At 52.7% G+C, this 26,900-nt stretch overlaps 6 protein-coding genes across 6 annotated transcripts; 3 read left to right on the top strand and 3 right to left on the bottom strand.

Annotated features, from left to right (window-relative positions):
• Positions 1-63: 63 nt before the first annotated feature.
• BO82DRAFT_424091 (uncharacterized protein) lies at positions 64-3,839 on the bottom strand (the record flags this gene model as incomplete). The annotated part of the gene is made up of 3 exons (XM_025640281.1): positions 64-3,704; positions 3,756-3,797; positions 3,828-3,839. 3 exons carry the CDS (start codon positions 3,837-3,839, stop codon positions 138-140), a joined length of 3,621 nt encoding a protein of 1,206 aa, XP_025495519.1. The 3' UTR covers positions 64-137.
• Positions 3,840-4,555: 716 nt separating this feature from the next.
• BO82DRAFT_351179 (DNA ligase (ATP) CDC9) lies at positions 4,556-7,651 on the top strand. The gene is made up of 4 exons (XM_025634352.1): positions 4,556-4,635; positions 4,750-6,577; positions 6,633-6,863; positions 6,918-7,651. Exons 1-4 carry the CDS (start codon positions 4,598-4,600, stop codon positions 7,458-7,460), a joined length of 2,640 nt encoding a protein of 879 aa, XP_025495518.1. The 5' UTR covers positions 4,556-4,597; the 3' UTR covers positions 7,461-7,651.
• Positions 7,652-8,021: 370 nt separating this feature from the next.
• On the top strand, positions 8,022-10,710 carry dppV (dipeptidyl peptidase DppV; the record flags this gene model as incomplete). The annotated part of the gene is made up of 8 exons (XM_025637798.1): positions 8,022-8,086; positions 8,144-8,195; positions 8,245-8,483; positions 8,540-9,554; positions 9,617-9,839; positions 9,893-10,125; positions 10,234-10,445; positions 10,526-10,710. 8 exons carry the CDS (start codon positions 8,022-8,024, stop codon positions 10,665-10,667), a joined length of 2,181 nt encoding a protein of 726 aa, XP_025495517.1. The 3' UTR covers positions 10,668-10,710.
• Positions 10,711-11,332: 622 nt separating this feature from the next.
• On the bottom strand, positions 11,333-19,784 carry BO82DRAFT_371733 (MCM-domain-containing protein; the record flags this gene model as incomplete). The annotated part of the gene is made up of 10 exons (XM_025637284.1): positions 11,333-11,736; positions 11,812-13,123; positions 13,178-13,423; positions 13,515-14,018; positions 14,798-14,851; positions 16,543-17,073; positions 17,127-18,319; positions 18,374-18,445; positions 18,500-19,375; positions 19,433-19,784. 10 exons carry the CDS (start codon positions 19,782-19,784, stop codon positions 11,333-11,335), a joined length of 5,544 nt encoding a protein of 1,847 aa, XP_025495516.1.
• A 1,059-nt stretch (positions 19,785-20,843) lies between these two features.
• Positions 20,844-25,210, top strand: BO82DRAFT_327806 (putative DUF221 domain protein). Its single transcript, XM_025632983.1, has 3 exons — positions 20,844-21,309; positions 21,370-23,855; positions 23,914-25,210. Exons 1-3 carry the CDS (start codon positions 21,146-21,148, stop codon positions 24,939-24,941), a joined length of 3,678 nt encoding a protein of 1,225 aa, XP_025495515.1. The 5' UTR covers positions 20,844-21,145; the 3' UTR covers positions 24,942-25,210.
• A 63-nt stretch (positions 25,211-25,273) lies between these two features.
• rmt2 (protein-arginine N5-methyltransferase) lies at positions 25,274-26,881 on the bottom strand. The gene is made up of 2 exons (XM_025632129.1): positions 26,791-26,881; positions 25,274-26,612 (listed from the first exon to the last, which is right to left on the bottom strand). The coding sequence occupies exon 2, from the start codon at positions 26,596-26,598 to the stop codon at positions 25,300-25,302; it is 1,299 nt and encodes a 432-aa protein (XP_025495514.1). The 5' UTR covers positions 26,599-26,612; positions 26,791-26,881; the 3' UTR covers positions 25,274-25,299.
• Positions 26,882-26,900: the final 19 nt, after the last annotated feature.

The raw sequence follows: 26,900 nt of genomic DNA, 5'->3' as shown, positions 1-26,900 counted from the left end.
ACCAGAACATATTAGTTAGCTACCAATAAACTTCTCTGCTCTATACATTTATCTCCACACTAAATAGTAGATCCAGCTTTCGTAAGCAGTATATGTGCCACTCTGTCCTATCCAACTTGCCGACGATTTCTACTTGTTCAAAAATTCAACTCTGCGAACCTCAATCCCATCCCCGGGACGGTCCACCCCTTCAAAGGCTCTTCAACCACCTCAGAAATCAAGGGACCACTCCTCGGCGCGGTTTTCTTGGTGTTGGACCCGACTCCGCGAGCCCGGTGCTCCTGGAAGAGAAACCACGTCAAATCCGCATTCCACGTCTCCAGGGCCTCCAGCGCCTCCTCAATCGACCCTAGATCAGCAGATTTTGTTTCGGTTTGATCCTCCCCACCGCCACCGACCCATTCACTTTGAACTCCATCACCTGATTCTCTGGCCGACCACAGCTCATACACTTCCACCCCACCGCCCGCAAACAAAACCACCCACTCCACCACAAACCGAGCGATCGTATCCCCGACCTTCAGCGGAAGCCGCACGTGCGTGAGCAGGGTCATGAAGAGCGGGAGCAGCCCGCGCCAGATGGCGTGGTAGGGCGTGAAGGTGCGGGCGCTAGTCGCGTGCAGGGAGAGGGACTGCGTAAGGTGGAGTTTTGGCGTTGCTGTTGTTGGATGTGTTTGATTCTCCGGGGAAGTGACGTCGAGAATCGTTTTGGTGTGAGGAGGTTGGGGCTGGTGCTGGTGCTGGTGCTGCCGCGACCGCCGCTCGAGGGCCTTCTCGGCGTCGTGCCGGACTTTCGTCCACGTTTGGCGGTACAGGCGCTCCCAGCGGGGGAATTCGGATTCCACGCGCGAGGCCAGGAAGTCCCCGGCTGCGTGGCAGAGGATTTGGACGGCGTGGCAGGCGGTTGTGGTTACGTAGGTTTCTTCTTCGATGGATTCTGGATTTTCTGGGGGGGTGGTGGTGAGGGTTAGGGTTGTGGGTGTAGATTGGGGTTTGGATCTTGTCGCTGTAGGGGAGGTGGTGGTGGTGGTGATTGGGGAGGACGGGAAGCAGATCCTGGCGGCGAGGGTGGGCCAAAGGTCGTTTATCAGCGGCAAGAAACTGTTTTCGTTGGGGGAGAGGGTTGGGAAGACGTCCGTGAGGATGGTGAGGAGGGAGCGGCGGAGGTATGGGGACGGGGAGGTGAGGTAGGATGGGATCGAGCGGACGATGTGCAAGAGGAGGCTGTGCGGTTTGCTCAGCGGCTTTTCGCCGTCCTCTGGTTCCTTCGGGGCCGGGAGGGGCTCGTCGGATTCGTCTTTTTCCAAGAGCTCGGCGAGGGTGTTGTCAAACTCGGTGGGGGCTGACTGTTCGTCTTGGGATGAGCTCTTCCAGGGCTTGCGAGGGTGCGCGATAGGCTCGTCGGGGAGCTCGTGTGTGAGTTTGGCGCGTTTGGCTCGTCGCTGGGCGAAGTCTTGCGCGAGGGTGGAGATCCGCAGACTTTCGTATCTCTTCTTGCGGTGGTCGGGCTTGGTGGTGCTGCCTTTGCCGTCGCTGATTGCTAGCATGGCGGGAGTTTTGGTCCCTTCGTCGACAATGGCCGCTAATGTGCGGAACATCAGCTCGACGAGCTTGGGATAGCCGTGGTACATATCTAGGATGCCGAAGATGGAATCCACTAGATCGTCCAGGTAGGGGATCAGCCGTGCACCGCAGAGCTTAACCATCATCAGCAGCACCTGGGGTGGATAGGGAGATACATCGAAGGTATTCAGCTTCAGCGCCACTGAGTTCACAAGGTAGTCAACGTTCTCAATCACCATAGTGCTGGCGTCCGGGTAGTTGCATGCATCCGTGAGCAGGTTCAGACACGTCATCGCATGTCTCTGAAGGCTTGAGTTGCTCGAAGCCAGTAATTGGAGGACTGGGTACAACGCATCCATTAATTCCGGCCGGAAGGCTTCGCCGAGTTGTTGTGCCTGCAGAGCGACGGCCTCTAACGCAAGAGCCTGTACCCGCCAATCACGGGAGTCATTGGCCAGTGGCTCATTCAAGACTGGCAGTGCGATGTAGTACAGTTCACCGATCATACCAGTCCTGGTTGTGAGCTGGCCTGAGGGTTCAAGCTCGTCGAGCGAAATAAAGTCATCGAAGGCTGATGTGGCCTGCAGGTTGCTCGTGAGAAAGTTCAATGAAAGCCACATTGGCGAAATGAGGGCGTTGCCGTGCTCCTGATAGAGTCTGTTGATGATGAGACGTGTGATTCCGTTGCCGGATTCCGAAGAACCCAGCCTGACGATCATGGTTCGAAGATCTCGCAGTGTGTCGCGTTGGCTTTTATGTTCCATGAGCACGGGTTCGAAAGTGACGGCGCTGCTTCCATGGTGCAAAACATCCATGTTCTGAGATTTTATGGCAGAGGTGCTGAGAGGCTGCAGTGCATTCATCGTGTTGTTCACGGCTGCAGCAACACTGTCACATATACCCGACGCCAGGCTGCTTTCCAGGATATCGGAACTAGACTGTACTTGTGACAACACCTGAAAGGCAGTGGATATCTGTCTCACTGCCCATTGTTTCGATGTTTCATCATTGCCTTGCATAGTCCGTGGGAATGAAGTGATCCAGGTGTGCAGAGAGTTCTTGAGATTGTCTACCACGACTGGGTAAGTCGTAGCGTGGTGGGTAAGAGCTGTGAATGCTTCATTCGGTACATTCTTATCGTCCTCGTCGGACAATACGATCAGGGTTTCGACAATGATTGGTAGCGACTCTTGCAGTGTGACTTGACAATCTTCTACCACCATCAAGCAAAGTTCACGAAGGGCTGTTTGTACCTCAGGCCGTTCGTGTCGTCTGACCTGTATAATATTGGCAAGCGCAAGCTTGATCTGCGTGGCTGTAGCTTTCAACCAGGAGGCATCAAGCACAAGCGGATCGTCCGGCTTCTGTGAATTATCTTGTTTTTCGGTCACCTTTGAAGCTCGATCGTTGAGAACTGTTCTTAGCATGTAGGTGAGGATCTGGAGGCAAAGACTCAGAAGCCTGTAAGAGCGCCGCGTCTGCGTCGTGGGTCTTATCACTTTCGTCAGGGTTGAGACTGTCCGGGGCATGATACTAGCCAGGACTACCCTATCAGTGATGCGACGGTAAAGGGCCATGAGCGATTCGGCCGCCGAAATGCAAAGCTGATCGGATTGGTCGTCGCCAATTCCTTCTAGCAGAACATAGACCGTTTGATCGACCACAGTGGCGGTACCAACTTCATGGTAGATGGTGGCGGTGGCCTCGGGACCTTCAAGAACATTGAAGATAGCTGAAAGGCAGTTGAACCCTGTAATCGACAATTCCGCTGGCCGAGCTTGTGCGGGATGGCTACCGTTGGCTTTGCTCGGTGCACCTCCCACGATCAAAGTCAGAAGTATCATGAGCTGTTTGCCCATTTGAGAAGATAGACGTTTCCGCCATCCTTTCTCGATTAGAACTTGCAGGCATTTAACAGCAAGTTCCAGAGAGTTGACTGGTGTTCTTTGCGTCTCGTTGAAGATGTGACAAAGAGGGAAGAATGCATACTCTGCGAGCTTTTCGTCCAGGGCATCTTTATTGCCAAGTTCGTTCAGAACGATGTACACAGATCTCAAAGCTTCGAAGACATCATTGGGAGACGCTTGACTCCCACGGAAGCGCAAGCCGACAGCGCTCAGTTCCACACATGGTGGTTTGAGCTTCGCTAATCATTAGTCTGGTTCGGGCATGATACTGAACTGGAGTCGCACCTTGGTGAAAGCTTCCTGTCGGGAGATCTCCATCGAGTCAAACTGATTTGGGTGTAACGAAAGCAATCATACAATCAGAGACATTGCAGCCACTGGATATATCAGACAGATCATCAAGAGCCTCACAGTTTAGCTACAGCGAAACATCAGGTTGTGCATTGCAACGATCAAAAGGAAGCATTATCGATAATCCTCTCCGCCCTCGCGATCACTTTCTGCCCGACTCCCAGAGCGGTGAATGTAGAGAGATTTGCATTGTTTGATCTGCGAATGCGTCACTCTGGCTCAACTCGAGCCTTCCCCTGAACTGTAGCAAGACTAGACCCAAGAAAGAGCATTCTCATGAAACATTGGTGCTAAATGATACTCCAGATGTGATTTTAATCGTCCTGTCAAGAACCCACGGCATCGACTCGACTTACCCCAGTTGTAAGTATAGTCACGTGATACTAATTAATTTCGCGTCACGTCACGTCGCGTTAACTCCAAGGCTCCCGTTGAAGCTTAAAGCAATTGGAAGGCAGCAATGTCTACCTAGTGTGCCTGGCCCATGGAAACGACAGACCCTCAATGCATATAAACTGACAAGCTGGCAAAGTCTATTATCAGGTGAAAGGCGGTAGCAGCGAACGTCTATGCTCTCTTCATACCGTTCCGCGTGTGTTACGCCGTCTTTTCCATTCCTTCGCAGGAATCCCGCCTTTGGCACCGCAGCTCCGAGGACTCTGCATTCGACTCGACACTTTGCGCACCCCCATTCCTCGCTTTCTCGGACAAGACCGCTCGTATCTAGTCCCTGCTTGCGATCAGAATATTGTCTCCGTCCCTCACTATCTCTCGCAATGGCGGATTCTAAAGGTCGGAAACAAGCAACTCTGGGGTACGTCAAAGATTCCCAGCTAACTCTCGGGTGCGTCTTTTATGACTGGCGCCTAGGTATTCTCCATTTTTGTTCCCGAAAGTTTCTCAACTAACATATGATGACAATCTGTAGGAGATTCTTCGGATCGAATTCCGACGCCCCACGAGATGCGCCTAAGAAGCAGACCACGCTCGCGTTTTCGGGCAAAAAGAGCAAGACCCAGGAGACCGTCGACAAAGCACCAGAGTCAGCTACTGTCAATGGTGCCAAGGTCAAGGACGAAGCCATGGATGAAGTCAAGTCCTCTAGCGCCGAGCCAGAAACAGTAAAAACAAACGACAAGGAGGATACCACCACGTTGAAGAGAGAGAACAGCAGCGAGGATGAAGACAGCGATATTCAACCTGCACCCAAGCGCCGTCGGAGAAATTCGCAAGCGAATGGATCGATTGTCTCTCCTAAAACATCCCCAAAGAAAAAGTCCCCGTCCCCGAAGAGCCCAAAGAAGCAAACCAAATCCAAACAACCCTCCGAATCATTGAAAATCGAGAAAGCTTCGGGCGAGAAGACACCTGAGAAGGAGGAGGAACTATCGGAGGAGGAGGAAGCACAATCGCTGAGTGAGGATGAGGAAGACGAGAAGCCGGAGGTGAAAAAGAAGAAGATCGAGAAGGTACAGGCCACGCTCAAAGCAAGCGGAAGTGAGCCTTATCCTGACTGGAAAGCTGGCGACCCGGTGCCATATGCAGCCCTGTGTACGACCTTCTCGTTGATAGAAATGACTACGAAGCGATTGGTCATCCTCGCTCATTGCTCGCTGTTTCTTCGGCAAGTACTGCGTTTGACCCCGCAGGACCTTCTTCCCACTGTCCAGCTTATGATCAACAAACTGGCAGCTGACTATGCAGGCATTGAGCTGGGAATTGGCGAGTCTCTGATCATGAAGGCGATCGGTGAGAGTACAGGACGAAGCTTGGCGGTCATCAAGGCTGATCAGCACGAAATCGGCGATCTCGGGCTCGTCGCCGCCAAGAGTCGCTCAAATCAGCCAACCATGTTTAAGCCGAAGCCCTTGACAGTCAGAGGCGTGCATGAAGGCCTTCTTACCATTGCGAAGGTGCAGGGACATGGTTCTCAAGATAAGAAAATCTCCGGCATCAAGAAGCTTCTTTCTGCGGCCGATACCGCCGCTGCAGGCAAAGGCAGCAAGGGCATCGATATTACCAAGGACAAGGGCGGACCTAGTGAAGCCAAGTATATCATCCGTTTCCTAGAAGGGAAGCTTAGGCTTGGTTTAGCGGAGAAGACGGTCCTTGTTGCCCTCGCTCAAGCCGTGGTCACGCACGAGGCTGAGCTCAGAGGAGAGAAGGCACCCTCCACCGAAAAGTTGGCCCAGGGTGAGGCTATCTTGAAGACTGTATACAGCGAGCTGCCAGCTTACGAGATCATCATCCCGTTGATGCTCGAGCATGGTCTCTTGAAATTGCACGAGCACTGCAAGCTGCAGCCGGGCATCCCCATCAAGCCTATGCTTGCCAAGCCAACTAAGTCTATTACAGAGGTTCTTGATCGATTTGAAGGAAAAGACTTCACTTGTGAGTATAAATACGATGGAGAAAGAGCTCAGATCCACTATGTTGCCCCCGATTCAATCCACCAGTACCCCGGAGCAAAGGCGACATTGCAGAGTGGCAGCCAGGGTCTTAGCTCCATCTTCTCTCGCAACTCGGAAGATTTGTCCAAGAAGTATCCCGACGTGCTTGCGAAACTCAACACATGGGTGAAGGACGGTGTTACTAGCTTTGTCCTCGACTGTGAAACCGTTGCCTGGGACACAGTAAATAAGAAGGTTTTGCCGTTCCAGCAGCTTATGACTCGCAAGAGGAAGGATGTTAAAGCGGAGGATGTTAAAGTCAAAGTTTGCGTTTTCGCCTTCGACCTGCTGTTCTTGAACGGAGAGGTATGACGTCTGTCCTTCCATTGTTCAAGCCCAAGACACTGACGCAAAACAATAGCCTACAGTGAAAAAGAGCCTGCGAGAGCGTCGCGAGCTTCTCCATGAGTCATTTGAAACTGTTGAAGGCGAGTTCCAGTTTGCGCAGTATGGGAACACCAACGTTGTGGATGAGATCCAGAATCTACTTGATGAAAGTGTAAAGGCCTCGTGTGAAGGGTTGATGGTGAAGATGTTGGACACTGAAGAGAGTGGCTATGAACCAAGCAAGCGGAGCCGCAACTGGCTCAAGGTACGCCAAATAGAGCTGAACCTGACTCGTGTCTGTTACTAACTACGACATTAGGTGAAAAAGGATTACCTCGCCGGGGTGGGCGACTCCCTGGATCTCGTTGTTTTGGGTGCATATCACGGACGAGGCAAGCGTACATCAGTGTACGGTGCCTTCCTCTTGGCTGCTTACAACACGAGCACGCAGACCTACGAGACGGTCTGCAACATTGGCACAGGTTTCTCGGAGGCTGACTTGGAAGAGCTTCATAAACAACTTTCTCCTATCGTCATTGATCGGCCGAAGCCGTTCTACTCCCATTCAACTGTCCCCAAAGATCAACCGGATGTGTGGTTCGAGCCGCGCTTTGTCTGGGAGGTCAAGACTGCCGATCTAACACTGAGTCCACGCTATAAGGCTGCAGCTGACGAGTTCGAGGGAACGACTGGAGGAGGCAAGGGAATCTCTCTTCGATTCCCACGATTCATCAAAGGCCGTGACGATAAAAAGCCCGATGAGGCGACGACGACTCGCGCAGTGGCAGAGATGTACCGCAAGCAAGAGGCGGTGCAAAAGGAAAATGCTAAGAAGGGAGTGGATGATGATTTTGAGTACTAAGCCGAGCAATCTGGCTGTGCTGTTTATTACGTACATACATACTGGAAGCCCAGGTGCTGCGATTAATAGTCCCAGCCCGTTGATTAATCAACATAGATAATGAACTATGAGATGTCCGATGTCTGATGTCTGACCTGTCGGTTACACTCGCATCGTACTCGACATCTCCTCATGAGCCAAAAACTTGAGAATATTAGCAATCAGACCATGTGAATGACAGCAATGCAAGACACTTAAGGGTGCCAAGCAGTAGTCGGGAATGTGTATCAACTTGGCATTGCAACCCAAGACTTGCAGCCCGCCCTTGCTTGTCCACTTTTTTGTTGCTGCTTATCCTGATCAGGCAGGTCCCTAACTGACTTCCTTATTTCATCATCGCACTCTCCAATTTACTCACTTTCTCCTCTCGCCTCTCTCCTCGCCTTCTCGGCCTGGTCTTCTTGACCTCATAAATAGGTCCCTCCCTCTCACTGAGTCTCCCGGGTTTGTGTTCTGTTCAACGTGAACCCTCTCCCGGGAACCTGGATTCCGACCTGTTTGCAATTGTTCAACAACGTCATGATGGGAGCTCTTCGATGGCTCTCCATTCTCGCCGCGGTTTCGGCGGCTTCAGCACTGACCCCCGAGTACGTAACACTTGTGCAATAACAATCGTATTGTTGCTGATGTCTCATTTCCTGTAGGCAACTGATTAGTGCTCCGCGGAGAGACGAAGTCATTCCCAATCCATCTGGAGTATGTCAATTGATCCGATCATAGAACCGTAGAAGACTGACAACGCTAGGCTCTCGGTCTCTTCTCCGTCTCCCAGTACTCCTTTGAAACCCATTCCGAAGGCTCATGGTGGAGCCTGATTGACCTGAAGTCTGGTGAGACCAGCACTCTCACTAATGACAGTAATGTCTCCGAAATCATCTGGCTTGGCACGGATGACTCCACTGTTCTCTACATCAACAGTACCAACGCAGACATCCCCGGTGGTGTTGAGCTGTGGATCTCAGATATCGCGAACTTCCAGAACGGGCAAGTCCATACTGCTCCGTTCACTGCTAATGAATGTATCTGACAATGACAAGCAGATACAAGGCAGCCTCCCTGCCAGCGAACTTCCTCGGTCTCAAGACAGCTGTCACGGACTCGGGTGATGTACGATTCATTCTTCGTGGTAAGGCTTATGGCAACGGCACGGCCTACAATGAGAAGCTAGCCGAGAAGTCCCTAAGCTCCGCTCGCATCTATGACAGCCTCTATATTCGTCACTGGAATACGTACCTTACCCCGCCCTCTCATGCTGTGTTCTCAGGCACATTGAGCAGCTCGGCTAGCAGTAGTGGCACGGGTCGTTATGCTTCAGAAGGTGGTCTTACGAACCTGGTGTCCCCCATCAAGAATGCTGAGAGCCCTTATCCTCCCTTTGGAGGAAGCTCGGACTATGATCTCTCGCCCGACGGCAACTGGGTAGCGTTCAAAAGCAAGGCCCCAGAGCTACCTCGTGCCAACCTTACAACCTCCTACATCTATCTTGTGCCCCATGATGGTTCGAAGAAGGCTGTTGCAATCAATGGACCCAAGAGTGCCGTCACTCCTGCTGGGGTTCAAGGAGATTCTAGCAACCCTGTCTTCTCTCCAAACAGTGACAAACTTGCATACTTCCAGATGAAAGACAGACAGTACGAGTCCGACAGGCGCACTTTGTACGTCTACACCATTAGTGCTAATGAGTCTATCGCCACACTTGCCAAGAACTGGGATCGATCGCCGGACACAGTAGCTTGGGTCGATTCAGACAATCTTGTCGTTACAAGTGAGGATTATGGCCGAACCAGGCTATTCTCTGTTCCAGCGGATGCAGGAGATGACTTCAAGCCGAAGAATTTCACCGACGGTGGCTCTGTGGCGGCGTATTATGTCCTGCCGGATTCCACTATCCTTGTCACCGGAAAGGCCATTTGGACTAGTTGGGCTATTTATACAGCTAGTCCCGACCAGAGGGTCATCAAGACACTGGCATCAGCCAACGAGATTGACCCCGAGCTTGCTGGATTGAGCTCCTCTGATATTGATGAGTTCTACTACCAAGGTAACTGGACCGAGGTAAGTCTAGTATTTAGTATATCTTGCCTTTCCTCACTGGGTAGGTACTTATCGAATCTCAGATTCATTCCTGGATCATCTATCCGGAGGGTTTCGACAAGAGCAAAACCTATCCCTTCGTTTTATACATCCACGGTGGACCCCAAGGCTCATGGGCCGACTCCTGGAGCACGCGCTGGAATCCCAAAGTCTTCGCAGATCAGGGCTACGTAGTCATCGCTCCGAATCCAACAGGCAGTACTGGCTTCGGAGATGCCCTTACTGATGCCATCGCAAATGACTGGGGTATGAACACTTCCTCTATCCTTGGAATATCACCATGCTGACCATACTTCAAGGAGGCGCTCCCTACGACGACCTCGTGAAAGCCTGGCAGCACGTCCATGACAACCTCGATTTCATCGACACAGACCACGGCGTCGCCGCCGGCGCCAGCTACGGCGGATTCATGGTCAATTGGATCCAGGGCTCGGATCTAGGCCGCAAGCTCAAGGCGCTCGTCTCTCACGATGGAACATTCGTTGCCGATGCAAAGATCGCCACCGACGAGCTGTGGTTCATTGAACATGACGTGCGCTCCCCTATTCTCCTTCTGTCATAGCTCACATACACCCTCTATTCTCATTACACCTCCCCCCTCCGATGACAACCCTAACTAACGGCATGCAACATGCAACAGTTCAACGGCACCTTCTGGGCCAACCGCGACAACTACCGCCGCTTCGACCCCTCCGCCCCGGAACGGATCCTGCAGTTCTCGACCCCGCAACTCGTCGTCCACAGCGACAAGGACTACCGCTTGGACGTCGCCGAGGGCATCGCCCTGTTCAATGTTCTCCAAGAACGCGGCGTGCCGAGTCGGTTCTTGAACTTCCCGGATGAGGATCACTGGTGCGTTGGCCCTTTCAGCTCTCCTTGTTTCTTCTTCGAATTTGTTGTACGACAGCGCGAACTAATCAGGCAAACTATAGGGTCACCAACCAGGAGAACAGCCTCGTCTGGCATCAGCAGGTCCTCGGCTGGTTGAACCGGTACTCCGGCGTGGAGGAGTCGAACCCGGACGCCGTCCGGTTGGAGGATACGGTGGTTCCGGTGGTGGATTTTGATTCTTGATTTCTGGGTCGATGGGCTTCGATCCCTTGTATCTACTGTCGCCATGCTGGCAAAGACACAGATTTCAATATACCTGATCGAGAAATCTAGGTCTCATTTATGCATTCGTGCGACTACCTGCCGGAGGGGGGGGGGAAGAGGGTGGTAAATTGGTTTGTAGACTGTTCTTCCTGCTGCATACTCCATCTCAATATCGCCATTTTCATACGTGCTGCGAATAAGGTTTTTCAATCATATATCAATTTATCATCACTACGGACGGCGGTATAGCAAAGTATGGTATCAACAATCAGACAGCAGAAAAGAAACAACGACCGAACAACAAAACAGGCGCATGCACCGACGAATGCCAGGGGGCTGGAAAGCATTTCCTTTTAGAACAAACACACATGACATAGGTGTATAAACTTCATCAGCCAATCGCTGACTCACACTTGCAGGTAAATCGACACGGGACACGGGATTCTTTTTAGTCCTCTTCCCACGCAAACAAACCCAACAGCCAGAACAACTAAGACTCGCCGAAAGAAAAAAAAATAAAGCCATCATGATATATAACCTCTTCATCGTCGTCATCATCCTAATTAACGAGAGAAGAACATCAAAACTACTGAAGCCAAAATCCTCAGAGCCAGAGAGTGTTTCGCCCAACCTCAGAAAGCAGACTACAACTCCCCACCGTGGGGAGGAGGGACATCGAGACCCCCGGGCCCATCCTTGGCCAAGAACCCTTGCTGCCGGACGCGGAGCCCGAAGTTGACCATGACGATGGCCACCAGGCCCATCCCGACGACGGTGGGGCCCCACTTCTCGTAGTACACGCGCTTGACGTCGCGGCGCTTGCGGATCTTGTCGACGCGCCAGATGTACAGCACCAGACTATAAATCAAAGACAGCGAAGCCAAAATGGTGAACGCCCACGCGGAGGCGAAGGTGATGTAGTCGTCGCCGAAATTGAGGAGGGTGGCGGCGATGGTTGCGAGGAGGATGGAGAACTCGAGCCACGAAAGGAAGGTGCGCTCGGCGGCGAAGTAGACTTTGGGCTCGACGCGGACGGGGACGTGGATTCCTGGGACCTGGGTTAGGATCTTGGTTCGTGTGTGGGATGAAATGGTTCAGAACGTGAAAAGGGCGCAAGACTCACGTTTGCCTTTGGGAGCGTGGAATCGCTTGACGGTACGCTTGTTGCCGATGACGGCGATTCCGCTCTGCTCGGGTGCGGGGAGACTGGTGGGTGTAGGTCGGGGGATGAGGGATTTGAGCACGTGGATCAAGATAGAGCCGGCGTGCTCGGTGTAGTATTTGGCCAGCTGCTTGTAGTAGTATGTGCCTCCGACCCGACGCGCTTCTTCCAATTCATCCGAATCAATGGAAGATTCTTGGTCCGAGTCGTACAGCGGATAATCCTCGTCGCCCGGAAGCGGTAGAGCGGCGATGCGTTCCTCAATGTCTAGCGCATTGCCATCTGAGTCTGCGAATAGCGCGTGGTGATCAGCATCGATAGCCTCCACTCGGTGCACACCATTCGGCCACTGGCCTGCGCTCTCATCCTCATCCTCCGAGATCTCATCTTCCGGAGTTTCTGTCGCGGATAATGAGGTGCTGGGCAACGGACGCGTGATTCCGAACTGGCGGGTGGCTGGCTTGCGGATGTCGACGTCCATCTGCGGCATCCAGAATGGCAGGAGGTTGATACGGTCCGGGAATAGCGTGGCCGTGCCGTGAATAAATTTACTGTACTTGGGAACGGCCTCAACCAGATGGCTAGCTGTTAGCTCCCTGATCCACTTGGGTGGCTCCTGGCCCGCCTGTGTTTGGAGCTTGACTTCAAGGACGGCATAAGGGAAACGCTCCACGTCATCGGGGGGCAATTGTGAGAACGGATAATCAACACCGATGTCCATGCGACGCCAATTGTCGCCAGCTCTGCGGCGACCGTCCAGGTTGTCCTCTCGAACCATTGTCAACTCAGTATCAAGAGAGATACGCACACGAGCGTCTCCGGGAAGCTGGAAGGCTGTGCGGTGGTAGAACGACCGGGTGACTGGTACTAGTCGCCGTGTGATGACTCGATACTGAATTTCCCGCGCCAGTTGCTCGAGGTTGGCGATTTCCTCTTCGCTCTTCTTGCCTTCCCTGCGCATCTTCTCGAAGATTTGTTCCACCGTCAAGCGACCAGCCAGGTAGTCGTTGACATGCTTCTCTTTCAGCGAGAAACGTGCCTTGACCGACTTCTCTCCAGTCCAATCCTCTCGGTGGGTCTTGCGCTCGACGAATATTTGATCGCTCTCCATGCCACCGTACCAACGCAATCGGATAGCCTCCGCGCCTTCGGTCTTCTTCAGGCGACCTTGGTATAGTTCCCAGGTATCAGTGTTGTCGTAGTAAATAGAGGAAATAGCAGCGTCCTTCTCCTCGAACTCTTTGCTTGGGTTGAAGACTAGAACGGGAAGGTGCTATTTCATCCATTAGCACACGAGGGACCTAACGGGTCACGGTGAGCCGCTTACCTTGAGAATTATTAATTTGAGCTCCGTGATGTTGTCTGGGTGTACCCAATACTTGGTAGTTTGGCGGACAAAGTTCTGCTGGCTTCCACCGGCGGCAGAATCACCCTTAACGGGGTTACCTTTGGTCCGCACAAGGTCGTAGAGCTTGGACAATTTAACCACGAGCGCATCATAGTTATCGTTAAAAAATGGCTTAGCGTTGAGACGCGCAGCGAATACTGGCTTCAGATGCCACCCCGTTTGTTTCTGCATGTAGCCGTTAGCGGGCGCGCAAATCTCAAACAGTCACCATTCTGTGGATCCTGTCATTCCGGTCTTGATAGAAAAAAACACTCACATCATGCTTCTTGATGATTTTCTGAAATCCCGTGTAGTTCAATTGCGTAAACTTGGCCAGGTCATGTACGTCGGCGATGATGTCGCTCAAGGCCTGCTCGAGCACCAAGAAATCCTCGTCCGAGGGCGGATCGCGGTTGGGTCGGTTGTGGGAGACACTGTCGGACCGGGCACTGGTGGCACTCTCCAGGCGCGACACCACATCACTGACCTCCTGTTCGCTCGCCTGAATGCGACGAGCGATCTCGGCGCTCTTGATCCGCTGAAAGTTGAAGACCTTGTCCAATTCGCTCTCCAGCAGCGTCACGAAGTGCTTCTCGTCATCTTCCGACCAGGGCTGACGATCGGGGCTGGCATTTTCGGGGGTGGGCTCCGTGATATATCCGGTCTTCAGAGCTTTCTTCAATTCTTCATAGGCGATGTAGTACCAGTAGTACTCCTTGACCATGGACGACCGGAGGTGTTCCCCGAACCTGGAGAGAAGGGCGGAATTGTGAGTGGAGGACTTTCAATCGTCGAAGGAGCAATTGGGGTGGACCAACCTCATGCTGAAATATCGTTGACGAGTCGCGCAGATAGCCGAGTATGATGGGTAGATTCGAAGGGTGAGAATAGGTAGAGTAGAGGAAGAGAATGGGGAAGGCAAGTGTCAGGTAAAGAACATTATGGGGACGCAGGGGGGGGGGGGGGGGTAAGCGGGAAGGCGGAGGAAACGTTGGAAGCGAGACTGAACGAAGAAGGAATAGGCAGGTCAACTGAGAGGGGATAAAAATTCAATGGAGAAGCTGATAGATGACGACTAGTTTCAGAAGAAGCGACGAGAATGGGGAACTTTTTACTTTTTTCTCAGTGATGAGTGAAGGACAGGATAGAGGGGAGAGGAGCTATGATGGATAGCTTCGAGGTTCTGGCCACCATGGATGGGGGGAGGCCCAGAAACGACGTCAACCCGTGACTGCAATCGATAACACGGCTCCATTAGTGGTCCGGGCGTGTCTTATTCATCACCATCTAGCCCTCGAAGGGCAACAAAGACCACGGTGACCACGGTAAATTGGCCACAATAATCGACTGAATTGGTGTTGTTTGGATTGTCCGGTAAACTAGGTAAGGAACTAAAAACCAACTAGGTAAAGCATTGGAGAGGCGAGTATAGTGTCAAATTGTCAAATGGTTTGCTCATGGATTGTCAGCCAGTCGATTTAGCAGGTGCTGCTCTAATCAGGGCGCTTTGCTGCCTTAGGCTTAGCCGGAGTCGACAGGAGGTTTGCAGCTTTTCTCCACCCGCTGCCGCACTGCTGCGATCGTCCCCCGGCTGTAATCTTGCCTTCCTGTTCTCTTTCTTTTTTTTTTTTTTTTTTTTTTCTCTTTTCGCTGTTGGTATGATGGGTATAATACTGTCTCTTATTGTAACAGTCAGTCCGGCAGATAACTCGACTACCCTCCTTCCCGTAGGCATCGAGGAACCCTCCTGCGTCAACCGAGTCCATTCGGAAGGCGCAAAACACCGCCTGCCCTGGGGTTCTGTTCTATCTTCTCAGAATAGCCGAGCACTATATATGTTGACTCACCTGGATCAATCAAAGGTTGCTGCCTATGTCTCTCCTCGCCTGTCTAGACCGATCGGCCCCGATGCAGAGAATTACGAAACCACAGAATCGCCAATTAAGATGAGTAGCGATGCTAACCGGGTAGACTACGGCAGTGGCTAACATGCAGCTTGGCTGGATAGATTTAGATTTCATCCCACCGGGCTATGAAAATCAGACGGTCGTTTCTACCTAGTACAAGCCGTTCACTTAGTAGCGAGCCCCTGTTTCGATCGAAAAACAGGCCGGTGTTTGGTTATGGTCCGGGGACTGGATCGCAACACATAGTAGTCACCCAACAACACTGTACCATTGAGGCACGTGCCCTTTGGCCGGATTGGAGTTTCAAAGGGGCACGTCCAGCAGCCCAGCAGCCCAGCAGCCCAGTGTCCCAATCGAGAATGTGACTGTCCCTGATGCCGACTTTGCATGTTCGTGAGATGGTATACATATCAAAGGTTCACCTGCAACTTCCACAGGGCGTGCATCAGCCCTGCAGCGAGATGGAGGATAGTCATTCAGCCACCGCCGAGTAGGTCAATAACTCTATCAGTACTACGTAGGTCCCTGCATCAGCCTTCTACGATCTTAGCTTCGCTGGGCCTAATTCCTCCAATCGGCCCCGGCTGTTGCGTATGCTTAGCATAGCACCCGAGGTGCCCAGGAAGCCATTGTTGATTCCTCATTTTGTAAGTGTTAAAATCATAATCTAGCTTTCGACAAAAGAAATCCAGGTCTCTTCATTTATCCCCCGTCAGGTACGGAGCAAGCAGGAATAAGCCTTTCCTTGGAGTGCTCTTTCCATTGATCAATTATGGGGTTCTCAAACACAGCAATATATACCGCAGTCCAAACCATCAAAGCGGTTACTTGCGGCGTACGTAAACGCAGTACTGTAAGGCTTCAGCAAGACAAAAGTCTCCGTAAAATCCCACAATCCATAGAAATAGGTATAATGCCCCTTTCAAATGCATCCAGCCACTCTAGGAGACCCCCCGAAAAGTGTGCTGAAACACCTACCTTTCTCAGCACTTGTCGTGCCCGGATGCATATACAGATCCATGTTATGGCCTGATGCACCGACAGACGGGTAAGGACGAGAAAGTAGACTTTATGGTCGTGGCATATGGATTCCTTTCTCGTACTTCTACTCGTGAAATTTGCCTTATGGAGTACTTACTGGGTTTCAAGTGAACAATTAAGTTTTGGTATGATTGACCAAGGAGTATCCGCACCCCAAATTAGATACACATGCTCAGAACATGAACGAAAACCAGACGCCACCCTCCCATTGCAAGCGATTAACACAGATCGCACCTATCCGAAAAGCTATCTAGTCCGTTGCATCATGTTTCTCATCAACTAGTCGCCCTTATATGGCGCTCAGGGCAGAGCTCCGGCGGCGCGTCGGATACTGCGTCGCGGACCATCGCCCAGGACATTGACCGCGCCCTCCGTCTCCAAGGCACGGACAGCATCGTTGAATTGGGCGTTATCTACGCCGGCACTGCTCTGCTCGTTCAGAACACGGTAGACATCGGCCCAGCGGGCGCCGCCAGTGGATCCGGCCAGCTCATCGACCACGGCGAGCACGCCACGCTTGATCGCCTCGCGATTGCGTCTCTCGCTGGCGCTGGTGCCTTCGGTCAGAAGACCCATGTCAATGAGGCCGGTGCGGGCGTCCGTCGCGGCTTGCTTGATGGCCGACCGGATCAAACGCACGGCTTCCTCCACATCGTCCGCCGTTACCTCAGTCGCCAGGCGCATACGTGCGTGAGCCTCAGAGAGACGAATCATCGATTCAAGTTGACGGGTGGTGGCTGTGATACGGCGGTCTGCCGATCGAATGTCGTCGCCCAATTTGCGCATGTTGACATATGCGTCGGAGAGCGCTTTGCCCGCAGCTGGGGTGAGCACTGGGTGCACCCGAGTTTTGGCGTAGGTGATGTAGGCCGTCAAGAATTCCACCGGCTGCGAGTTGCATTGTTAGAAATATTTCGAAAAAGAAGTGGGCTTCAACTTACCAAGATTTCTTCGTTGCTTGCATTCTCCGGCTTATCTTCCAGGTACATGTTCACCAAGTGCTTGGCCAGCCGGCGGTCTTCTTGCTCATCGGTCCGATCCAGAACAAGATACACCAGGTCAAATCGAGAAAGGAGAGTGGGGGGCAAGTCGATGTTCTGGGGAACGGGGAGATTGGGATTATAGCGACTGCCGATCGGGTTGGCCGAAGCCAGAATACTGGTACGAGCATTGAGGGTGGTAATGATACCAGCTTTGGCAACTGAGACGGTTTGCTGCTCCATCACTTCGTGTAGAACTGACCGCGTCGATTCGTTCATCTTATCAAACTCGTCGATGCAGCAAATACCACCGTCAGAGAGGACCAAAGCACCGGACTCAAGGACCATCTGGCGGGTCTCGGGATCACGAGTCACATAAGCTGTAAGACCGACAGCCGAGGAACCTTTGCCGCTGGTATAGACACCGCGTGGGGCGATCTTGTGGACATAACGAAGAAGCTGTGATTTGGAAGTGGAGGGATCACCGCAGAGCAAGACATTGATGTCGCCACGGTAGCGAGGGTTACCTCCCTTTTCGAAAGTCTTGTTAGTGCCTCCAAACATCTGGAGCAGGATGCCCTTCTTAACATCATCCATCTCGTAGACACTTGGTGCCAGGGAGCGTGAGAGCAGCTCGTAGATGTCGGGCCGGGTGGCAGTTCGCTTGATCTTCTCCTCCTCTTCAGCTGTGATCTTGCGCACCTGCTCAGAGTCACCAGCAGCCTGCTCCGAAAGCTCTTGCTCAACAGTGGAAGCATCAATACCCAGCTTCTTGCGATCAGTTTTCTGCACGTGCAAGACGTCCACATAGGTCTTGAAAAGAGTCTTCTGGGTCCGCTGGCGAGGGTTTACGCGCACAGGATTGCACCGGAAGATACCAGTAACCTCAACACGGTCACCAGCTTTGCAGACATCGACCAGCTCGTCGTACACGCACAGGGAGACGGAGTGGGGTGTTTGTCCATCAGGGATACTGTCGGGAGTTTCTTGGAGTTTAATCACCTGCTTGTCCGCAAAGGCACAGCGGTTATGAACAAGCTGCATGGAATTCTTGGCCTTGCAAATAGGGCGGGGACATTCTGCGGGCTCTGCAATCCTGCCACGATCGATATCGACCTGAACACTATGGTTGCAAATCTGACAGCGGAAGAAAGCTATGCAGATATATTAGAAGGTTTGGTACGACCAACAAAAAGGAGGCAGCTTACCCTCTTTCATGTCGGGGATGATAGGGGTGGTTCTGATGACCAGACCCTTGATGCTGATTAATTTATCCATGTCTGCGTCATGTTAGTATAGGGGAACACAGGTACGAAAAGACGAATAGCACATACCAGCAGGGTCAAGATCTCTCATGTTCACTGCAGAGTCAAGGCCAAAAGGCATGACCTTGTACGAGTTCGATTCGACTTCCTGGACAAGGTCTTGGATTTCGGCCTGTGGGGCCCGGCCAGCATCGCTCATGAGCGCATCAGAGCTTGGAACCGCAGGTGCGGAGCTCAAATCCCTTGACTGATTCTGACGGTGCCGGCTGCTACTCCGTTGGCGCTGCATCTCCTTACCTGCAAGCTCAACCATGACATCCTTGACAGTTTGATCCATCAGAGGAATAATTTCCTGCGGATATGCGTGCAATTGGTGCCAGAGCTTCAGCGTCGAGGGGTATGCTTTGAGATTCTTCACATCCAGGTTGAGATTGGTGACACCGAGTTGACGCATTGTATTCAGCATGGCAATGTATTCCCTCTCTTCAGCAGCCTTGCCCATCGTCCGAGTTTCATTTTCGGAGGCACCTTCCGCCCAGAGACGGTATTTCGTAGCGAAATTGTAAATGAAGTTCTTGAAGGCGGACATCGAGTCTTGGATGGAGATGTTGGTTCCCCAAATTACACGAGTGGAGCTGCCACCAAGAGCCTCCGCTTCGGAGGTGTCTGGATGAATGTTGGAAAAGGTCGCATCAGAGCGCGGCTCGGCATCGGCGGTGGGCACACCATTGGCGTCGACAAAGATTCTGCGGCGGCGACTTGGGGTCGATCCAAAGCCGCCCGAATGAAGGTCATTGCGACGAGAAACTCCACGATTGCCATCTGTGACTGATCTAGACGATACGAAAAGACCGCTGCTACTGCTGGGGATATCCGACCGCTCTGCCCGACGACCGAGAGAACGGGTCGGGCTGGAGCTAGAGACGTAACGGATGGGAGATGAATCTGTTCTGATTGTCAGCAGACCGCAAGACGCCTAGGATGAATTGTGACAAGTAGTACCTCTGATGGTAGCAGCGTTTCCTCGAGGCGTGGTTTCAACATCCTCCATTGTCGAAGATGCCCGGACAGGTGAGCTAGGCTCTTCCATACCGAGATCGGGCGTCTCTGCGCTGCTGTTTGCCTTCATTGGAGATGACTGAAAGAACATTGGCGACGACGATGGAACGGGGCCTTCACCCCGTACCCGCCTCGAGGCACGGGGAGTGGTCTGCGACTGATCATCTGTGGGAGGAGGGCTGCTGGTCTGAAGTTGTTGTTGTGATCTGGTAGAGCGGGTAGAGCGGGCAGGAGAGGAGATTGTCGAATCTCTGGCCGAGCGACCTCTGCGACGATTAGGCGCTGGAGAAGACATGATGATGTCTGGTCCTGTGAAGTGGTATTTTTATCAATGAAAGGACTGACAGTCGGGAGGGGAAGTGTGGACAAAATGGAGACAAGTGCAAAACGGAATAGTGGAGGAGGGAGGATGTTGGTTGCTACGGCAGAGTCAGTAACAATTTCCAGGTGGGCCTTTGCGGAAGGAGAAAATGATTTCGCTCTGGCCTGCGCTTCTTTTCCGCCTCGGGGGGGAAGGCGGACGCGCTTCGACGCGACCACCGCGTAAAGAGGTTTCTTTTTTGGGCCTGCGCGCCGGAAGACTTCTGGTGAGCCACATGACCTTAGTCATGGGTGGCTGGTGCCCCTGGAGAATTAGGGCTGAGGTGCACCGCCACATTAGTCCCATGCCCCTTGCTGTTTTCAGTAAGGTCAGGGATCTGCCTAGTGTCGTGCCCCTCCGGGTCGCCCTGGCGGGATAAAGACACTTCCCTTTGAGGTAAACATCAACACACACCTTGAATGAACAATGAGCCTACATTGAGTGTAATGATTGTGCACAAAGCCTGTAGACATTGCTTGACTGCTATTTCTGTCCACTACTGATTTGTGTCAATTACGCGCCTGCGACACTGTTCATCCATATGGTTCAATGCAAGCAACACACTGGTAAGCCCTCTCTCTGCAAGCGAACAGTGACGTGGTGGAGCACCAGCCAGGCGCCAGCCAGTTTCAGCAGGCGCTTGATGTCATTTCAAGGTGCGATCTTCTGTGGCCCGCAATCTCCCCCCCCCTCCCCCCTTCCAGTTCCCACCAATCCAGCGGCATTTCTCCTTCTCTTTACCAGTGGCGCATCTTCCCTGTTCGTTTGGGCCGCTGGATCAACACCTGAATGGACAATGGGGTGGTGGTGGGTGCCACTGTTGTCATGCCTGCATCTGCAACACGTTTTTCTGTCTTATTATTGATTCTTTTTTCACCCTTAATGCTACCCTTTTATTACCTACCCTTTTATTAGATCCCACCCCCCCGGATCTCGAAAACCACTGGTACACACCATACACTAACTAGTCTAGGGTCAGGGTGACCAGGTTAACCGAACAGGCTTTCTTTCACCTCCTTCACTCTCATTGACTCGCGATTCTCTAGATCGCCGCTTCTGCGCTGATTGGTCGTCGACTACCGCCGTGTACTGGCATCTTAATTTCGCTGCGGTGACGTTGAACTCTTCCTGCTTGACAATCAACCACTTTAGCTGCATGATGTGCACCTGTTGCATGTCAACTTCACCTGATTATTTACAACTTTTATCTTCTCATCCTCGCCCTGCTTGTGACAACTTTCAAATCTACCAACATCAACTGACCTCTGTGGAAGCGATCGTCGCTTGCTTCAACCATGGGTGATTTGGGGTCGGCGCTGGAGCATGCGGGCGGCACAGGCAAGAACAAGGAAGGCATCTCTATCGGGACTTTTCTTGCATCCCTGGCCACTGCCCTCGTCGTCTTCGCAGTTGAATTTCTCCTCTTCATGCTTCTCAAAGGGAAGCTGACCCGCATCTAGTATGTATACGCAAATCCCGGTACCAGAGCACCGACGGACTAACATTCGAACTCTCCTAGCCAACCGAGAACATACTTGGTACCGGACAGAGAACGTACTCAACCTTCTCCACCAGGACTTTTTCAATGGATTGGTCCTGTCTTTCGTACCTCAAGTTCGGAATTCATACAGAAGTGCGGCCTGGATGCCTACTTCTTCCTACGATACCTGCGCATGCTACTCAAGATCTTTCTGCCCCTGGGCTGCCTTTTACTACCCGTCCTGATACCGCTGAACAAAGTCGGCGGTAAAGATACGAATCTCAAGAATGGGACCGACGAAGGCGGCGGTCGGTGGAATGTCACTGGACTTGATCAATTAGCTTGGGGGAATGTCACCCCAGAACATACTTCGCGATACTGGGCACATTTAGTCATGGCGGTCATTGTTATTTTCTACGTCTGTGCAGTCTTCTTCGATGAACTGAGACACTACATCCGTCTCCGACAGGCGTACCTTACCTCACCCCAGCATCGACTTCGTGCTTCTGCCACCACTGTTCTGGTGACTGCCATTCCAGAAGGCTGGCTCTCGGTGAAAGCGCTAGAAAGATTATACGACGTCTTCCCGGGAGGTATTCGGAATATTTGGATCAATCGTAATTTTGATGATTTGCACGAGAAGGTGAAAGAGCGAGACAAGCTGGCCTTGAAGCTCGAGGGTGCGGAAACCGAGTTAATCATGAACTGCAAGAAGGCCCAGCTCAAACAAGCTAAGGCTGCGGCGAAGAAGGCCGGACTAAACCCGAATTCAGTGGAGACTCAAGAGAGAAAGGCAGCCGCTAGGAAGGCATCGCAGTTAGCCATGGACGCTGGTATTAGCTCCGGAAACCCGCATCAAGCCCAGACGCTGGATCAAGTCCTGCATCGCAATACAGGAGATAGTCTTCAGGCGGAGCCCAAGAAGAAGAAGCTACTCTTCAACCCCTTCGATCCCGCGCTGGAAGCAGCAGGTGCTGTTGGCCAAGGCGTGGAAAAGCTGGGAAAGTCTGTTCTGGGAGGATTTCGGAAATGGGAGCATGGTATCGACGATAAGCTGACCCGAACTGGAGGCTTCGTGCCTGAGAGCAGTGGTGCTGCTTACAATGGCCACGTTGCTCCGCCTGCCAGCCATGCCAGTCGTGAGGACCCCTTATCTTGGTCAGGAGGTATTTATGACGAACCAGAACGACTCCAGGAGAACGAGGCAGATGTGGCGGAGATAAGGCCTGAACTCTCTAGGCCCGAAGCCTCTAGATCCGAATCATCGAGGCCGGGAACCGCTTCTCATCCCAAGCGGCCAGTCTGGAAAAGTCGCGGCTCCGGCAACTCCAAATTCAGCAAGAGAAGCAACACTTCTGAGCCCGATGAACTTCCGTTGACAGCCCCCGAGTCGCCTGTTGAGCGGGCGTCGAGCTCTGAGTCCGACAGAAGCCAGTCATTGAAGGAGAAACATACGGAAGACTCAAAACCCAATGGAAAAGAGGGAGATGAACTGGATGGACATGAATATCCTCTGGCCTACAATGAGGCCTTCGATAATGAAGATTTTGGAGAGCCAGTTTGGAAAAAGTACATTCAACAAAAGAAGCGCCCTACTATGCGGCTACCAATTTTCAGCTGGATGCCATCTCTGTGGCTTATAGGCAAAAAGGTCGACACTATTGACTACTGCCGCAAAGAGCTGGCTCGGCTGAATTTGGAAATTGAGATTGACCAGCAGCATCCCGAGCGATTCCCTCTCATGAATTCCGCGTTCATCCAGTTCAATCATCAGGTAGCGGCTCATATGGCATGTCAGGCAGTCAGCCACCATGTTCCCAAGCAAATGGCGCCTCGCATTGTTGAGATTTCGCCGGACGACGTCATCTGGGATAACATGTCAATGAAATGGTGGGAACGGTATTTGAGGACATTTGGAATCATCGCTCTGGTTTGCGCCATGGTTATAGGATGGGCAATCCCAGTTGCCTTCACTGGTCTCCTCTCGCAGCTGACATACCTCGAAGAAGCTTTCACCTGGCTGTCCTGGATTTCAAAATTACCAGCTTGGGTCATCTCGGCAGTACAGGGTGTCTTACCCGCACTTTTTCTTGCAATTCTTATGGCAATCTTACCTCTTATCCTGCGCTTCCTCAGTCGGACCCAAGGCCTTCACACTGGTATGGCGGTGGAATTAACGGTCCAGGCCTATTACTTTGCGTTCTTATTTGTGCAACTGTTCCTGGTTGTCACCATTTCATCGAGTTTCTCGACCATCATCAGTAACGTGACCGATGTCACTAGCTGGCCAGAACTCCTAGCACAGAACATTCCCTCGTCCAGTAACTACTTCTTCTCATACATGATTCTACAGGCCATGTCTGTGAGCGCGGGAGCATTGGTCCAGATTGTCAATCTGATAAGCTGGTTCATTCTCGCACCGATTTTCGATAAGACAGCCAGGAAGAAGTGGGCGCGTACAACTAACCTGAATCAGATGCAATGGGGCACTTTCTTCCCCGTTTACACCACCCTTGCTTCAATCGGTATGTTTGTCTCAAGCCTGTGCTAAAGCTAGCCACTTACTAACAGATGGTTTCGCAGGTTTGATTTACTGTGTCGTTGCGCCCCTCATTCTGGTCTTTAATGTCATTACATTCGGTCTTTTCTGGTTCGTCTACAGATATAATACTCTTTACGTGACCAAGTTCCGCTTCGACACGGGAGGTTTGCTTTTCCCGCGGGCGGTTAGCCAATTATTCACCGGTCTGTACATTATGGAGCTTGCTCTTATTGGCTTGTTCTTCTTGGTTCGCGACGAGAATGGGGATGTCGCATGCGAAGGTCAAGCGATCATCATGATTGTGGTTTTGATCCTCACCGCAGGGTTCCAGCTACTTCTAAGTGATGCTTTTGGCCCTTTGATCCGTTATCTGCCTATTACTTTGGAGGATGACGCCGTGCGTCGTGATGAAGAATTCGCCCGGGCTCAACGGGCACGATTGGGTTTGCACGAGGACGAAGATTTTGATCATCTGCCAGATGCCGTCGATCATCCGTTAGGCGATCAAGAAGAGGCGCAACGACAACTGGAAGCGAGTTCTCAGAACATCGAGTTGAAGAATCTCGACTCGTCCCCGGAGAGAAGCCACAGCCACCACGGTCTGCACATCCAGAAACCCAAGCTTGGACCTCACCGGGGGTCGTGGGCTGATCGCTCCCCGGACCGCCGATCCAAATTCTATGGAGTTAACTCGGAGATGGCGGTTCCTAGCATTGAGCGACTGCGGGAGAAGATCGCCCTCGACGCCGAAAATCAAGCTCCTCCTGCGCGCAACATGGGTCCGGCTTTGTTCTCCGGCATTCACGACGAGTTGGAGGATCTCACACCGGAGGAGCGTGACCAGCTCACTCAGAGAGCCTTCCAGCACGAGGCTTTACGCGCGAAGCGACCCGTGATCTGGATTCCTCGAGACGACCTGGGCGTTAGTGACGACGAGATTTATCGAACCCAGCGATTCAGCAAACATATCTGGATCAGTAACGAGTACCAAGCACTCGATGGAAAGAGCCACACAATATTTAGCCGCAGTCCGCCCGACTTCTCTGAAGTTGACCTCATTCAGCTGTAGATCATGACCGTCAGGAACGGTTAATCTCATGATGTGATGATTTTTGCTTCTGTGCTCTTCTTCAGCGCTCTGTCTTTTTGTCTTTTTGTTTTTCTTCTTTTTCTTTTTCTTTTTCGTTTTCTCATTTGGAGCTATGTGCATCACTGGGAGGCGTGGCAGCATTTTCCCGCAGCGAGCTCGAAGCAAGTGCACCATACAGGAGCATGCTCATCTTGTATATAGTTAGATCCCTGCCTGTACGACTTTTTAATCTGAGCTTGAAATACACCGCTTATTTCTGAACCACGACCAGCACTGCATTTGTAGAAATTGGGTCATCAAGACAATAATTCATTGCTTCACATAGATATATAGGAATCTAGTCCATGTATCTGCACAGAGGCAGACGATACTTCTCAATAGCCCAGTACGGCCTGCGCACGCCACTCCACTCGCCCTCCAGCGTGGGGACCTCAAACTCCTCCCAGTCGGCATCGAACCCGGCCTCGAGCAGATCGATCTCCACCACCTTCTGGTAGACATCGTAACTGATCTGGCGATCGGCGCCCATGCCGTTGAAGAAGCTCCACTTGCCCTCCTGCTCCAGCAGGCCGATGACCTGCTCGGTGAAGAACTCGCGGAAATCCGCGTACGACTCGGCGAAGGTGTCGTAGTAGATGGCGTCGAACATCTCGCCCTCAGCCACGAGCGCGGGCAGGATCTCCTGCCACCGGCCCTCGTGGATGACGACGCCGGGCCGCTCGTGCCAGCCCTTGCGCTTCATCTCCGCCACGACCTCCGGGTGCGCCTCGACGATATGGTGCGCCGCCGGGTTTTGCGTCTGGAAGAACCCGTCGACGATCCCCATGCCGTGGCCGATGTTGAGCACCCGCAGCCCCGGCGCCGGCAGCAGCGCCTGCGCAGATTTGCGCATGATCTCCGTCTCCCACGCCATCATCACGCCGTTCTGGTCCTGGTCCAGCAGCCGGTCGTGTTGGAAGGTCAGCCCGGAATCGAGGTAGCGGGATTGCGTGACGTCTGGGTTGGTGGTGGTGGGCTCTTCGGTGGTGATGGTGGCAGTAGCTGCTGCGCTGGCATCGACCAACTCCGGTACTGTTTCCTGCTCCTCCGCCTGCACACCCTCACCCTCACCCTCATCCTCCTGCATCTCCTCATCCTCCTCATCATCCCCATCAGACAAAGCCTCATACCCAAACCCATCCAACCGTCCCAGCAACAACTCCGCCCGCACCCCAGCATCCACCAGCGCCTCGTACACCTCGCGCAACCCCAACCGCCGCGCAATACACCCCGGCGTCTCCCCGTTATTATCCAAATCATTCCAGATCGCGCCCTCCAACAACAAAAACCGCACCGTCTCCAGCGCGGCCCTCTCTACCTCCTCCGTGCTGGTGGTGGGCGTGGCATGGTCCGCTGCTCCGTTCACAGCGGGTTGCGAATCCTCCTCCTCGTCCGGCTCGCAGGCGGCCACGGCGGAGTGGAGCGGCGTGAGTCCCGTCTCCGGGTCGCGGGCGTTGACCGGGTTGGCGAGGGCGGGGGATGGGTTGGTGCGGATCAGGCGGCGGAGTTGGGCCAGGTCGTGCTGCGAGGCGGCCAGCAGCAGCTCTTGGATGTCGGTGTCGACGTTGATGGTGAGGTCTTCGGGCGTGGGGTCCATTTTTTCTGTGAATTCTATGTCCCCGGTGAGCGTTCTGTTTGAGATTTTGGGAGGGGAGGTGTTAGAGGATGGGTGGTTGTGACAAAGGAGGAGAGAGGGAGGGTTATGGGCGAGGTATAGTAATGCCCAGTGCAGGCGGGGTTGGATGGAATTGCCTTGGGGGTATGGGTTCTGCGAAGGGAGAGAGCTTACGTTTTTGTGATTCTAGGGGAGGTATTTCTCGATGGAAGAGAATTGTTGCCAGGTCTTCGATTAGAGACCTCTGTTGTTGCGGGGAAGAAATATTGATGAGGAGAAAAGTT

Source organism: Aspergillus uvarum (assembly GCF_003184745.1).
Source record: "Aspergillus uvarum CBS 121591 unplaced genomic scaffold BO82scaffold_7, whole genome shotgun sequence".
NCBI classification, from domain to species: domain Eukaryota; kingdom Fungi; phylum Ascomycota; class Eurotiomycetes; order Eurotiales; family Aspergillaceae; genus Aspergillus; species Aspergillus uvarum.
This window is presented reverse-complemented; position numbering and strand designations above follow the sequence as displayed.